The sequence below is a fragment of the Fringilla coelebs genome (assembly GCF_963513975.1).
Source record: "Fringilla coelebs genome assembly, chromosome: 27".
NCBI lineage: Eukaryota > Metazoa > Chordata > Aves > Passeriformes > Fringillidae > Fringilla > Fringilla coelebs.
Genome location: NC_140053.1, coordinates 2,615,374 through 2,626,637, shown reverse-complemented (window position 1 = coordinate 2,626,637; position 11,264 = coordinate 2,615,374). Strand labels below are relative to the sequence as shown.

General features: G+C 63.6%; 1 protein-coding gene across 3 annotated transcripts; it reads right to left on the bottom strand.

The window, feature by feature from the left end:
* Window positions 1-401: 401 nt before the first annotated feature.
* On the bottom strand, window positions 402-9,105 carry IGFBP4 (insulin like growth factor binding protein 4). Of its 3 annotated transcripts, none has more exons than XM_084222329.1 (4): window positions 8,715-9,105; window positions 2,814-2,968; window positions 2,573-2,707; window positions 402-2,296 (listed from the first exon to the last, which is right to left on the bottom strand). In XM_084222329.1, exons 1-4 carry the CDS (start codon window positions 9,085-9,087, stop codon window positions 2,168-2,170), a joined length of 792 nt encoding a protein of 263 aa, XP_084078455.1. In that variant the 5' UTR covers window positions 9,088-9,105; the 3' UTR covers window positions 402-2,167. The 3 variants fall into 3 exon arrangements, with proteins under 3 accessions (XP_084078455.1, XP_084078457.1, XP_084078456.1); XM_084222331.1 differs by having other exon boundaries at window positions 402-2,137; XM_084222330.1 differs by having other exon boundaries at window positions 2,573-2,701.
* Between the last annotated feature and the right edge of the window lie 2,159 nt (window positions 9,106-11,264).

The following is an 11,264-nucleotide window of genomic DNA, read 5'->3' as shown; positions in this document are numbered from 1 at the left end:
TCGGTGGCGCTGTGTAGGGCGACAGTGACAACCCGCCCGGTGCCACCGGTGGAGACGCTGAGCCGGGAGTCATGAGGAAGCAAGAAATTATTTGTTTCCCACCCCATCCCTGCTCAGGGAAGTTCTTCCAGAGGCTTGTGGGCTCCTGGGTTTCCAGGGTTGCTGAATCCCAAACCCAGAGCAGGTCCTTGGGCAGAGGTGGTGATCAGAACCTGTCCCTACATCAGTAGGATCCCACAGCCCCCTCGTTCCTGCTCTCCCTCCCTCCCCTCCCATAATTTAAAGCCCTAAAAGAAAAAAACACACTCGATAGAAACACATCAAATAACGGGAAATTAAATACAGTAATTACCTTTTTTGAGGATACAAAGGTTCAAGTGTACTGTAAAAGGTCGGTGCTACACGGGAATCTGATGGGACGGGCTTGGCCCGGGAGGGCGCCCAGGGACCCCTTGGGCTCCAGGGGACACGCTGGGGGTGGGGGACACTGGTACATGGTGGTGTGTAAATACAGCCCTAAACTACAGGAGAGATGCTACGAGACGCTGGAGCCCTCGGAGCAGGACACAGAAAGTGCCCTGGGGCATCGGCATTGCCAGGAGCCCCCAGACCAGGAAAGGCCCTGCTGGACACGCCCTGGTGTAGACGGGGAGTGGCTGAGGCCACCAGGCTGGCGCCGTCGCCGCTCTGTGTCCTGCTGTGGTGCTGCCGCAGGGGACTGGCACCGGGACTGGCCCAGGAATCTCTTCCTTGGTGCGGGGGCTCTGAGGGGTGGTGGGGACAGGGACCCCCCTCCCCATCGAGGACTGTCCTGGTAAATGGACTCAGTTAGGAATTTGTGTGTGAGCAGGGCCAAGGGCAGCCAGGGCAGGCAGGGATCTGGCAGGGCTCCGGGCAGGCAAGGATCAGGAGGGCAGAGGGTGTTTCACTAAAACTGAAACGCTTCATCTTCATTCCCATCGGGGGGCCTTGGGCAGGACAAATCTGCATGGAAAACCAAAACCTACCACTGAGGCCATGGAGCCAGAGGGTGGGTCAAGAGGGGACTGGGGAAGTCCCCTCTATCTTTGGCACACTTTCCATGGCATTTTTATGTGAAAAATTTCCATCCTAGCTTGAAGAAAAAACAGGTACAAAACCAGTGACAATTTCTCAGCTGAGAACATTGTGCTGGTGAAACCTGCAGATCCCATCATGGAGACATTCTAGAATCCATCCCAGTTTTGTCACATTGGCCAAGAAGAGAAGACAGGAGCCATCACCACAGGGGATGGAGAATTCTAGCCTTGGGGCCACACAGTCACTTATTAGATCCCACCAACAACATTTTTAAAATACTAAATTTTGGGGAAGAAAGAAAAAACTCAAACCAAAAGAAGGTCTTCCCCCTGGGATGTGCTTCCTGTGCATCCCTCACCCCTCCACCTTCCCCTCAATGCTGCTTGCCTGGGGATCCTGACCTCCTCACCCCAGGAGGGAGGAGGGGTTGACAGGATGGATGGGAGGCCTTGTCCCTGCACAGGGAGTGGGATGGGGCTGGGCCGTGGGGAGGAGGTCCCGGGCTGTGGGGCTGGGGGGCTGCAGCAGGGAGGGGGAAGGTCTCTTATTGCTCTGACTGTCCACACTGCCCTTCACACACACGTGCTCAGGGTGGGATGTAGGCAGCAGGGCCTCTCCAGGTCCCCCAGTCCTTGCCTGGGCAGCGTCTCACCACCAAGGAGGGCAGGATGAGGCACTTCTGCTGCTGCCCGAGCAGAGGTGTGGCACGGAGGGCACTGAGCTGCAAATGCCACGCTGCCACCGCACCCCGCGAGGTGTCCGAGGTTACCTGCGGGGCCAGGCTGAAAACCGGGGGTACAACGGGGCAGCAGCAGCAGCACCAAGGGTTCCCCCCACCCACTCCACCCAGGCAGCCCAACCCCATGCCCGGGGCAGCATCATCCAAGCCGTGTCCGTGCGGGATGGAGGCGCGGCCGGCGCTCGCCGGGATCCCTGGCGGTGGCTGATAGTGGTCATGGCGGTGCCGCGGGCACGGAGCGCGGCGCGATCCCCGGTGCATCCCGGGCTCCCCCGGCACTGCTCAGCAGTCACGTCCCCTCTCCTTCTCTCCTAGGCAGCCCCGGCGGGGGTCCTGGCCCTGCACGGCGCGGGGCCACCGCGGTCACGCTCACATGCTGTCGGCCAGCTGGTGACAGTCCAAGTCCCCCTTCAGCTCCAGGAAGCCCGGCAGCTTCACCCCCGTCTTGCGGTCCACGCACCAGCACTTGCCCCGCTGCCCGTCCAGCGCCGGGTGACACTGTGGGGATGGCTTCGGTCAAGGACACCCAGTCTGGACCCCACGGGCTGCCTGGCAACCAGGAGCTCTCTCTGGGGCTTTACCACCCCCATCCCACCTGGGGTTTTTGTAAAGGGCCCCCAGCACCCAAAGGGTGATTCCCACCAAAGCCAGGAGCCAGGCAGGCTCTGCCGTGCCTTGTCACTGTCCCCTCCATTCACGTCCCCCTCCCAGGCTCACCTTGGCTCTACAAAATGCCCCTCCCAGTCCCCTGTGATAGGTCAGAGCCCGTCCTACCTGCTTGGGGTGGAAGTTGCCGTTGCGGTCGCAGTTGGGGATGGGGATGACATAGAGGTCCTCGTGCGTCCGGGTCTGCGAGGCCGCCAGCCTCTCCAGCGCCCGGTGCAGCTCGCTCTGGCACGAGCCCTGTGCCTGGGGAAAGGGAGGCCTGAGCTGGTCACAGGGCTGGCACATGCTCTTGACCCTCAGCCCCAGGAGCCCGACCCTGGAGCACCCTCCCTGCCCTCCTGGTGCTCACCATGACCCGCGTGTCCTCGCGGTGGTGAGGGCTCCCGCTGCTGCGCATCTTGTTGCCGTTGTTGACCCTCTTGGCCTGCTGCTTCTGCAGGCACTTGCGGTCATGGATGCTGCAGGGGCTGAAGCTGTTGTTGGGGTGGTCGATCTCCTCCTTTTCTGCAGAGACACAGACCAAGGGGGCTCAGTGCCACAGGGCAGCTCTGGGGGTGGCAGAGCCCCCACGGTGCCCCAGTGTCCACCATGCCACTTGCACCCCGAGGAGCAACACGCAGTGGTTTCTGGCAGGTGCCACGTCACTGCCTCTGGTCCCCACAGGTGTCACTCTGGGTCCATCCTGCCCCTGCCACTGCACTGGGCAGACCTCCTTCTAGCACTGGGAAAGACTCCTGGGAGTTTTTCCTACTCATTAACCACAACTAACAGCTTGTTGCCATGTGTTTGTTATTGTAGGGTCACAAATGCCTGCTGCGAGCGCTGGGCAGCGGCTCCAGTGTGCTGGGTCTGGCTGTGCCCTTTCCAGCCACATGTCACCAGGTCCTCATCCACAGCACTGGAGCTACAGGCCTGGAAGCTGACACACTGACAACGAGCTCCCGGAGCCTCCCAAAATCTGCCTCTAGGAGCTGCAGTGGCAGTGGAGGCAGCGGGGCGGAGCTGAGCCCCCGCCAGGCCCGGGGCGGCACCGGGCGCCACGGCCGGGAGTGGAGCCGCACTCTGCTGCGGGGAACGGCCCTCGCCAAGACATGAAAGAAGAAATTCCTGGAATAAGAAAGTTAATCTCCCGCGGGGCCGATCCCAAAAGGCGGCACTTGGCATCCCCGCCTGCCCCAGGAGCGCAGCCAAGCTGCCGGCCCAGATGTTGGCAGCTGGACAGAGCGTCATGAGACGAGTGCTCGGCGTGACTTTAGCTTTTTAAAAAGCTGCCGGTTCCTCTGGTTTGGGGCCCGTGAAGACTCCGTGGAGGGGGGACACCCCAGGAGCCAGGGTTCCTTCTGTGCTCAGAGCTGCATCAGGCACAGCCCGAGCAGTGTTTTGCCCCCCAGTTCACCTGGGCTGTGCAGGGAAGTGGCTGAGGTTATCGTGGTGTTGGGCTTAAACGAATCAATATTACAGCTGGCAGCAGGGAAAACCTTCCCAAACCAGGCAGGGGTGGTCACTGTCGAGGGTCACACCCAGGGGCTCACAGTGCCAGGACAGGGGCTGCTGGGTGACACCTGGCACTGGCCATTCCCACAGGCAGGCAGAGGGGTTAGAGCCACAGCTTCCTGCCCACTGCATCCCCACGGCATCCCGGTCCTGATCTCCCACCAGCACCTCTTACCACGGTCCCTGCAGTGCAGGGCTCCTGGCCCAGCTCCTGGGGGCCCGGTTAAAGTCCAGAGCAAAGCCCCAATCAAAGCCCCCTCCCTCGTAGGTGTTATTTGCTTTTTGCTTAATCTGTCCATTTTTTTCCAGGAAATAGCTCATGCCCTTGAAATTTGAAACACGAACCCAAAGCCTCCAGGACCCTGCACAGAGCGGTGCCAGCGCCAGCCCCCGGCGGCACCAACCACGAGGCTGTGGCGCAATGGGGGCGCTGGTGGCAGACCCCCGCCGGGGGCTCGGGGGTTGTGGCAAGGATGCTCCTTCCCTCCCCTGTATCCCTGTGGGGAGACCCACAGGAAGAGCTGGGCAGATTTGGCACCCGTGGGGACAACCGTGCCAAAGTTCCCGCACCTCCATGCGCTGCTCCCACGCCGTGGAAAGGCAGGACCGGGAGGCAGCGGCGCTGCCCCCGCAGGGGAAGCCCTCACCGATCGCCGGCACGGCCAAACCCCCCTCCTCCCCCCGCCAGCCGCCTCCAGAGCATCAAATCTCCCGGCTTAAATAAAACCAGATGCCAATAACATTTTCATAAGGTCACATGAAACGCCGATGCCTCCGGGCAGCGAGGCGGCTCCTGACAGCGCCCGAGACCCGCGGTCCCCGGCTCTCACGGCAGCTCCAGCATCCCTCCCACCCTGCCGCGCGGATCGCCGCTGCCCTCGGGGTTACTGTCCCCCTGCTAAGTGACACACAGCAGCTCAAGGAGCCTCTCGCCTCCCTGGAAATCCGACTGGACCAGAAAACTTGCGACCTTCAGCACAAAGGCTTGGGAAAAGCAACGTGTGTGGAGCCGAGAGCTGCCACGCCCCACACTGCCCTGATGCCACCCAGTCTGCCACTTTCGCATGGGCACCACCACCCTGGAGAGATGGAGGAAGGGTCCCGATTTGGCCAAGGAAAGCCTCTCTGCTCACTTTGGAAAGGAAGTGAGTGCCAAGGGGATGGGAGGGAGGGGCTGACCTCGCTGGACACATAAAACAGCCGCCCGTCCCGGGAGGAGGAGGAGGATTCCTGCCGGCCTGTGGACAGGGCACACAAACGAGTCATTCAGCATCGCCTTCAATTAACGGGAGCTGCAAATGAGGTTGGTCACGTGCCGAATCTGTGATTCACAGCGCTGAGCCCGAGGGAGCGGGGAAGGGCTCCGGCTCCACCGCGTGGATCCCGTGGGAGCAGAGCCTGGGGCAGCCAGCAAAGCCCTGCGACCTCGTGTGTGTGTCCATGGGGACAGACAAGTGTCACTGACCCCCACAGCTCCAGCCCCGCTCCCTCCTGTGCCACCAGCCCCAGCACCAAGGACCTCATATGCCTCAAAGGGCAGAAGGGACATCCACGTGTCTGTGGCCAGCATGGCACAAGCCACAGTGAGCCCCAGCACCCTCCATGTCCCTTTCCAGCGCCCCCAGTGTCACCTGTGGGTGGTCCTGGCAGGACTGTGGCAGTGCTGGCTCTTGGCTTCCTGGGATCTCAACTTGGCAGGAGCCAGCACTGGGAGGGCCGTGCCCTTTGTGCCAAGTGCTGGCTCTGGCAGAACGTGGGGAACCAGGAATGGGGGTGGCAGGGGTGCAGACCCAGGCACCTACTGTCCCTTGGCCTGGGATGCCAGCTGGGAGCTTGGTCCGTCCCCATGCCGTGCTCAAACACGGCTGAGCACCTCCCACCTCAGTGCCCAATGTGGGACCGAGGGAGGGGAGGTCAGGATGCAGCAGAAGGAGTAAGGAATGCAGGTGCAGGTGATTCCACAGAGGGACCAGAACCTTGCCAGGAGCAGCACCCAGCCTGGAGAAACCCAAGTGCTGGTGAGCCCCCACCCCAGGGGACAGATGGGACGTGGCTGAGCCTTGTCTGGCAGAACCCAGCCTGTCCTCTCTGCCTGTGCTCTGTCCAGCCATGGCTCAGCCACCACCATTCCTCCCAGTCACTGCACACAGAAAGGAAACAGGATCTGTCCCAGCTTACAGAGACCACACGGGATGAACGCAGCTCCCATGGGTCAGGTTTTCCCAGACATAATCATTTACCCAACACTAAATCACTCATCATGTGTGCTGGGGAATATGTCCTCACCTCCTCCTGGCTGCCACACATGGGCTCAGCCACCACCACCCGCCGGCTGTGACGGAAAGCCAGGGCTGGGACCTTCTGGAGCTGGCCCCTGCAGAGGGTTCTGGCCGGGGAGTGGGATCCCAAAGCCAGCCATGAGCTGGCAGGGCCAGGAGTGGGTGGCAGGAACAGAGCCCAGCACAAGATGCCCAGACCCACTCGAGTAAGGTGAGCAGCCACTGCTCCCTCACCTGCTAAGAGACACGTTCCGTGGGTGCCGCAGGTCGCGGGTGAGCAGAGAGGCTCTTCCTGGCTATGGAGCCGGGAGCCATGTCCGACTGCTCACAAAGCCCAGCCCCCTGATCCCAGCCTCTTCCCTGGAATGCGGAGCCCCCCGGCCAGAGCCCCCAGACAAAATGTTTACTGTACGAGCTGCGCGTTAACCGCTTCCCAGCCGCCGGCACCGCTCGGCCCCGGGGCGCAGCCGGGGGCACCTGCTCCGTACGGCCCTGCCCCTCTGCAGGCATTTAATTCCCTCCTGCTGGTCCCGAGAGGACACATCAGAGGCACTGCCCATGCCAGGGTGCCCTCGCTGCGCCAGGCAGGGCTGTGTGGGGGCGAGGGAGCCTGCAGCCCCCAGCCCCACACTCCACCGTCCCAGTGCTCCACCGGGGGGATGTACCACTGGGACGGCATCGAGCAGTTCGCTGTGTCCGGAGCACAGGGGCTCCTACTGCCCTCTCGCCCATCCTGCTGCCTGTGAGGCTGCTGGCTAGCACAGCGCCCGGCGGGCGACCCGGCTCCCATAGCCACCCACCCATCCCCAGCCAAGCCAAAACACCGCGGGAAGGAAGGGAAAAAATGCAAGTCTGTTTCCTAAAGGCTCTGGGAAAAAATGTTGCATTACACAGGGCACGGCCAAAACCAACAGGGCTTGGCAGCGCGGAGCAGCCCCGGGCCAGGGAGCCCAGACAGCTCCTGCAGGATGTGGGATGAGGACAGACAGGCAGGACAGGGGGGCTCTGAGCATTCCCAGCCAGCTCCTGTCCCAGCAGGGGGGTGGCTAGGGGGGCCTATCCACGAATGGCACTCATCCCAGCAGTGACACCAGAGGAGCTGCCATGAATAAGACATGCAAGGAGGGAATGGAAGTGGGATCCAGCTCCCCGGATGGGCAGGGACAAACATTGCTCCAGTCCCTTCTGCCCCTCAGGGACCTCCAAGTGACCCCACGCGGGGACCCAGGGTCAGGCCAGATGTAGATTGTTCTGGGCTGATACTCCCCAGCTTCAGGGGACACAGACCTGATCACAGCCTGCAGGATGGGAAAGGAGGACCACCAATGGACCAGGTCCCCACACTCATTCCCTGGGAGCAGCTTCATTGCCATGGTGTGACCTGCACAGCTCTGGGGTGGGTCCCCACTGCTGGCTCCACTCTCAGACCCCAAATCCTGCCTGAGCACCAGGGGTGTGGCAGAGGGGCACCACCACCACCTGCAAGGCAGAGCACATGGGCAGCAGCTCCTCCAGCCTGGCCCTGCCTGGCAGGGCAGACACGGCTCCCACACAGCTCCCAGCTCGCCCTGCCTGGAGGGAAGCAGGTGCCCCGTGCCCCCTTTCCTGTTTCCCTCCAGGAAACAGGGGGGAAACAAATCTGGTGCAGTCAGACCTGCCAGCAGCATCCCAGGGGTCACTGTGCAACGGGAGCTTCCCTGGCAGCTGGGATGTGTCCCCAAGGGCTGCAGGTGCTCACAGGACACTGTCCCACTGTCCCATGGTCCAGGGCCATGTGGCAGCCAGGGCACAGCAGGTGAAGGTTCACCTCTCCAGCACATGTGATGCCAGTGGCTGTGACACTGCTGCGCCCACGGTGGGTAAGGATGGCACAAATGTGAGCCACTTGTGCCAGGTCTCCTGCAGCCTGCCTCTGCTCCCTCCCTGGAACATTCTCCCTGCATTCCCATCCTGGGCTGTCCCATTCCATCCTGCCTCTCAGAGTCATGGAATTGTTTGGGCTGGAAGGGACCTTAAAGACCACCCAGTTCTACCCTCCTGCCATGGGCAGGGACACCTTCCACCAGACAAGCTTGATCCAAATCTCATCCCACCTGGCCTTGAACACTTCCAGGGATGGGGCATCCAGAAATATTCTGGGCAACCTGTGCCAGAGCCTCACCGCCCTCACAGGGAGGAATCTCCTCCTAAACATCTAATCTAAATCTTCCCTTTTTAGTTTAAAATCCTTCCCCTTGCCCTGTCACAATCTATCAGTGTAAAAGTCACTCTTCATCATTTTTATCAACTCCCTCTAAGTAAGGGAAGGTCCCTGATGAGTCCAATCCTGTGGCCACAGCTCTTGCCGAGTGAGCAGGGAGTGGGTTGGTGCCAGCAGGGGTTATGTCACTGCCCCTGTGAGGGACAAGGACCCCCAGGCACCCACCCAGGGTACCCACCCTGGGCACCCACCCTCTGCCGCCCCTCCGCCGCCTCACCTGGGGGCTGGAGGCTCTCCTGGATGGCCTCGACGTCGGCCAGGTCTGTGCAGATGCCCTGGCCGTGCATGAGGGTGCGGAGGGGCCGGGGCTCGCCGCGGGGGGGGTAGCAGCGCAGCCCCGCACCGCAGCGCGCGGTGTAGACGCCGCAGGCGGTGCCGCGGGGCAGCGCGCAGGTCGCGCAGCACCCGCAGCCCGGCTCCCGCACCAGCTCCGCGCAGCCCTGCGGAGCCTTGCACCGCGCCAGCCGCTCCTCCGAGCACGGCGGGCACTGGATCGCCTCCTCGCCGCTGCCCGGCCGCGCCGCCGCCGCCAGCAGCGCCAGCACCACCGGCAGCACCGACAGCCCCGGTAGCCCCGGCCCCGGGCGCATGGCGGCCCCGCTCCGGCCCCGCTCCGCGGCGCTCGGCTGGCGGCGGGCGCGGGGCGGCGGCGGCGGCTTTATGCGGCTTTATGCGGCCCCTGGCCACACCTCCCGCCGCCGCCACCGGGGCCACCGGCGGGGCCGCCCCCGTCGCCACCGGGAACTCACCGGGCAGCGACGCTCCCCCCGGCGGCGGCCACACCGGCACAGGCACCGCCGGTGGCTTCGGCGGCGAGGCCACCGGCGGGGCAGCCCCGGCGCCGGGCAGCGCGGAGAGCCGGCCCGGAGCCCCCGGCCCCGCGGCACCCACCCGAATCACCCGCCTCCTCCACCCCTGCTCAGTCTCGAGAGCAACCGGGAGGAACGGGGGTCACACCGTGCGGGGCTGCAGCGCGGGGAACACGGCCAAGACCCCTGGGGTGGGCTCCGGGTGGGTGTGTGGGGGGTCCCGGCGGGAGGAAATGTGCTGCTGACACGGGAGCATCCCGCACGGCTCGGCCCCGGTGTGTCCGGGACGGCCCAGGGCGGCCCCACCGGCCCCCCGAGCCCACCTGCCCCCGGTTCCGCAGCCCCCCGCGCCCCCCGCCCCGCACAGCCCGGGATAGGTTGAAGGCTGCCGGCACCTAGTGGCTACTCGGGAAAAGCGGGAGCGGGCGGAAGCCCCGTCTGCCTCCTGGGACCCCGGCCCCGCCAGTCCCCGCAGCACCGGGCGAGGGCAGGAACCCGGAGACGGCGGGGAGCAGCCCCTGTGCCCGGGGGACAGTGCCCCGAGCATCACCTGGGGCTGGTGACCCCCGAGCTGCGCCCTGGGGCATGGCAGTCAATATCGGGTTTGGGACAACTGGAGGGACCTGTCTGGATGTGGAGAGGGGAGTGTGGGCACAGCACGGGTGTCTTGGATGTGGCAGGGGGGACCCGGTGTGGGGGTCAGTGCAGTGGGTGTGACAAGACGAGCAGAGCTGCCTGTCATGCAGGCTGAGAAGCCCAGACTCATCTCATGGGTGAGTTCAAAGTGGCATTCTGAGGCTTGAGTGACAGGACTGGTGGCACTGCCACCAGGGCTCTCAAGACCATCTTCTCTCTCCCGTGCAGGTGAGTTGGTCATCAGCAAGTGCAGGCAAGACAGGGGCAAACGGGGTCTGTGTCCCCCACACCTCCCAGCCCCAGGCCCCACAAGGTATCCTCACACAGCACCACTCTGAGTCCCTGCCCTGCCTGGCACTGCTGCACAGTGGCCGTGACTCAGGGCAGAGGCACCAGCCTTGACTCAGTGTCCCAGCAGAGACCAAACCCAAACAGGTGCCCAGTCCTGCTCAGGCTGTGGCACCTTATCAGGCCCTGGCAGCACTGAGTGCCCGCCAGGGAGATTGTTGTGTCTGCAGGCAGTGGGGGCATGCAGGGCAGGACGGTGTTCCCTCACCTCTGCCCAGACACTGCTCCTCCAGGTCCCTGCCCCAGCACCATCCTGTAAAACTGAGTGGGGCTGGGTTGGTGCCCCCCCACAGTTGTGCTACCCCCACCCCAACACAGCCCTGAGGCCATGCAGGGGCTCAGTGCTGGTGCTGGGTGCTCAGGTCCTTGCCTGGGACAGCACCATGCCCCCAGTCCTTGATGGGGTCTCTTTGGGATTTCTGAGGCTGTTCAGGCCCAAACTGGCTGCCGCTCCTCAGCCACACACCCGGCAGGGTCTGGAGCTGCTGCAGACCTGGGGAGAGGTTGCAGGCCAGCAAAAGGCAGGAGCAGGAGAGGGCTGGGGGTCAGAAAGGGCTGTAGCCCCCACTTGAGGGTGGCTCTGATTAAACTAGTGACACTCTGGGCCTTTTGAATGTACTTTGGGACACGGCACCAGCACAGCAGCTGCAGGACTCCAACACCTCCTGCCTGCAGACACCAGCAGCAGGACAGACCTCAGGGAGGACCTGCAGCCAATGCCCTCTGTTCTCCGCCAGCCCCCTCCTCCACTGCATTTACTCCCCATTTCCAGGCAGCTTCTCCTCCCCAGCCCTCCCTCGCATCCATTCTGGCATCTCCTCCTCACCCTGGCTCCCTTCCTGTGGCTCCCACTGCCCCCTCTCCCCGGGCTGGCAGGACAGACGGTGTCCCGGCTGCGTGGGTGCTCAGCACCCGCCGGATGTGGTCCGTGGGTGCGGGTGCGGGGCGGGCCGGGGGCGTGTCGGGGCCGCCGA

Excerpts from the sequence above, each read along its gene's own strand:
- IGFBP4 (XM_084222329.1), bottom strand. The coding sequence starts at position 9,087 with ATGCGCCCGGGGCCGGGGCTACCGGGGCTGTCGGTGCTGCCGGTGGTG. Across the intron at positions 2,969-8,714 it reads GGAGAGCCTCCAGCCCCCAG|AAAAGGAGGAGATCGACCAC; the intron begins GTGAGGCGGCGG and ends GTGTCTCTGCAG. Across the intron at positions 2,297-2,572 it reads GCAACTTCCACCCCAAGCAG|TGTCACCCGGCGCTGGACGG; the intron begins GTAGGACGGGCT and ends CCATCCCCACAG.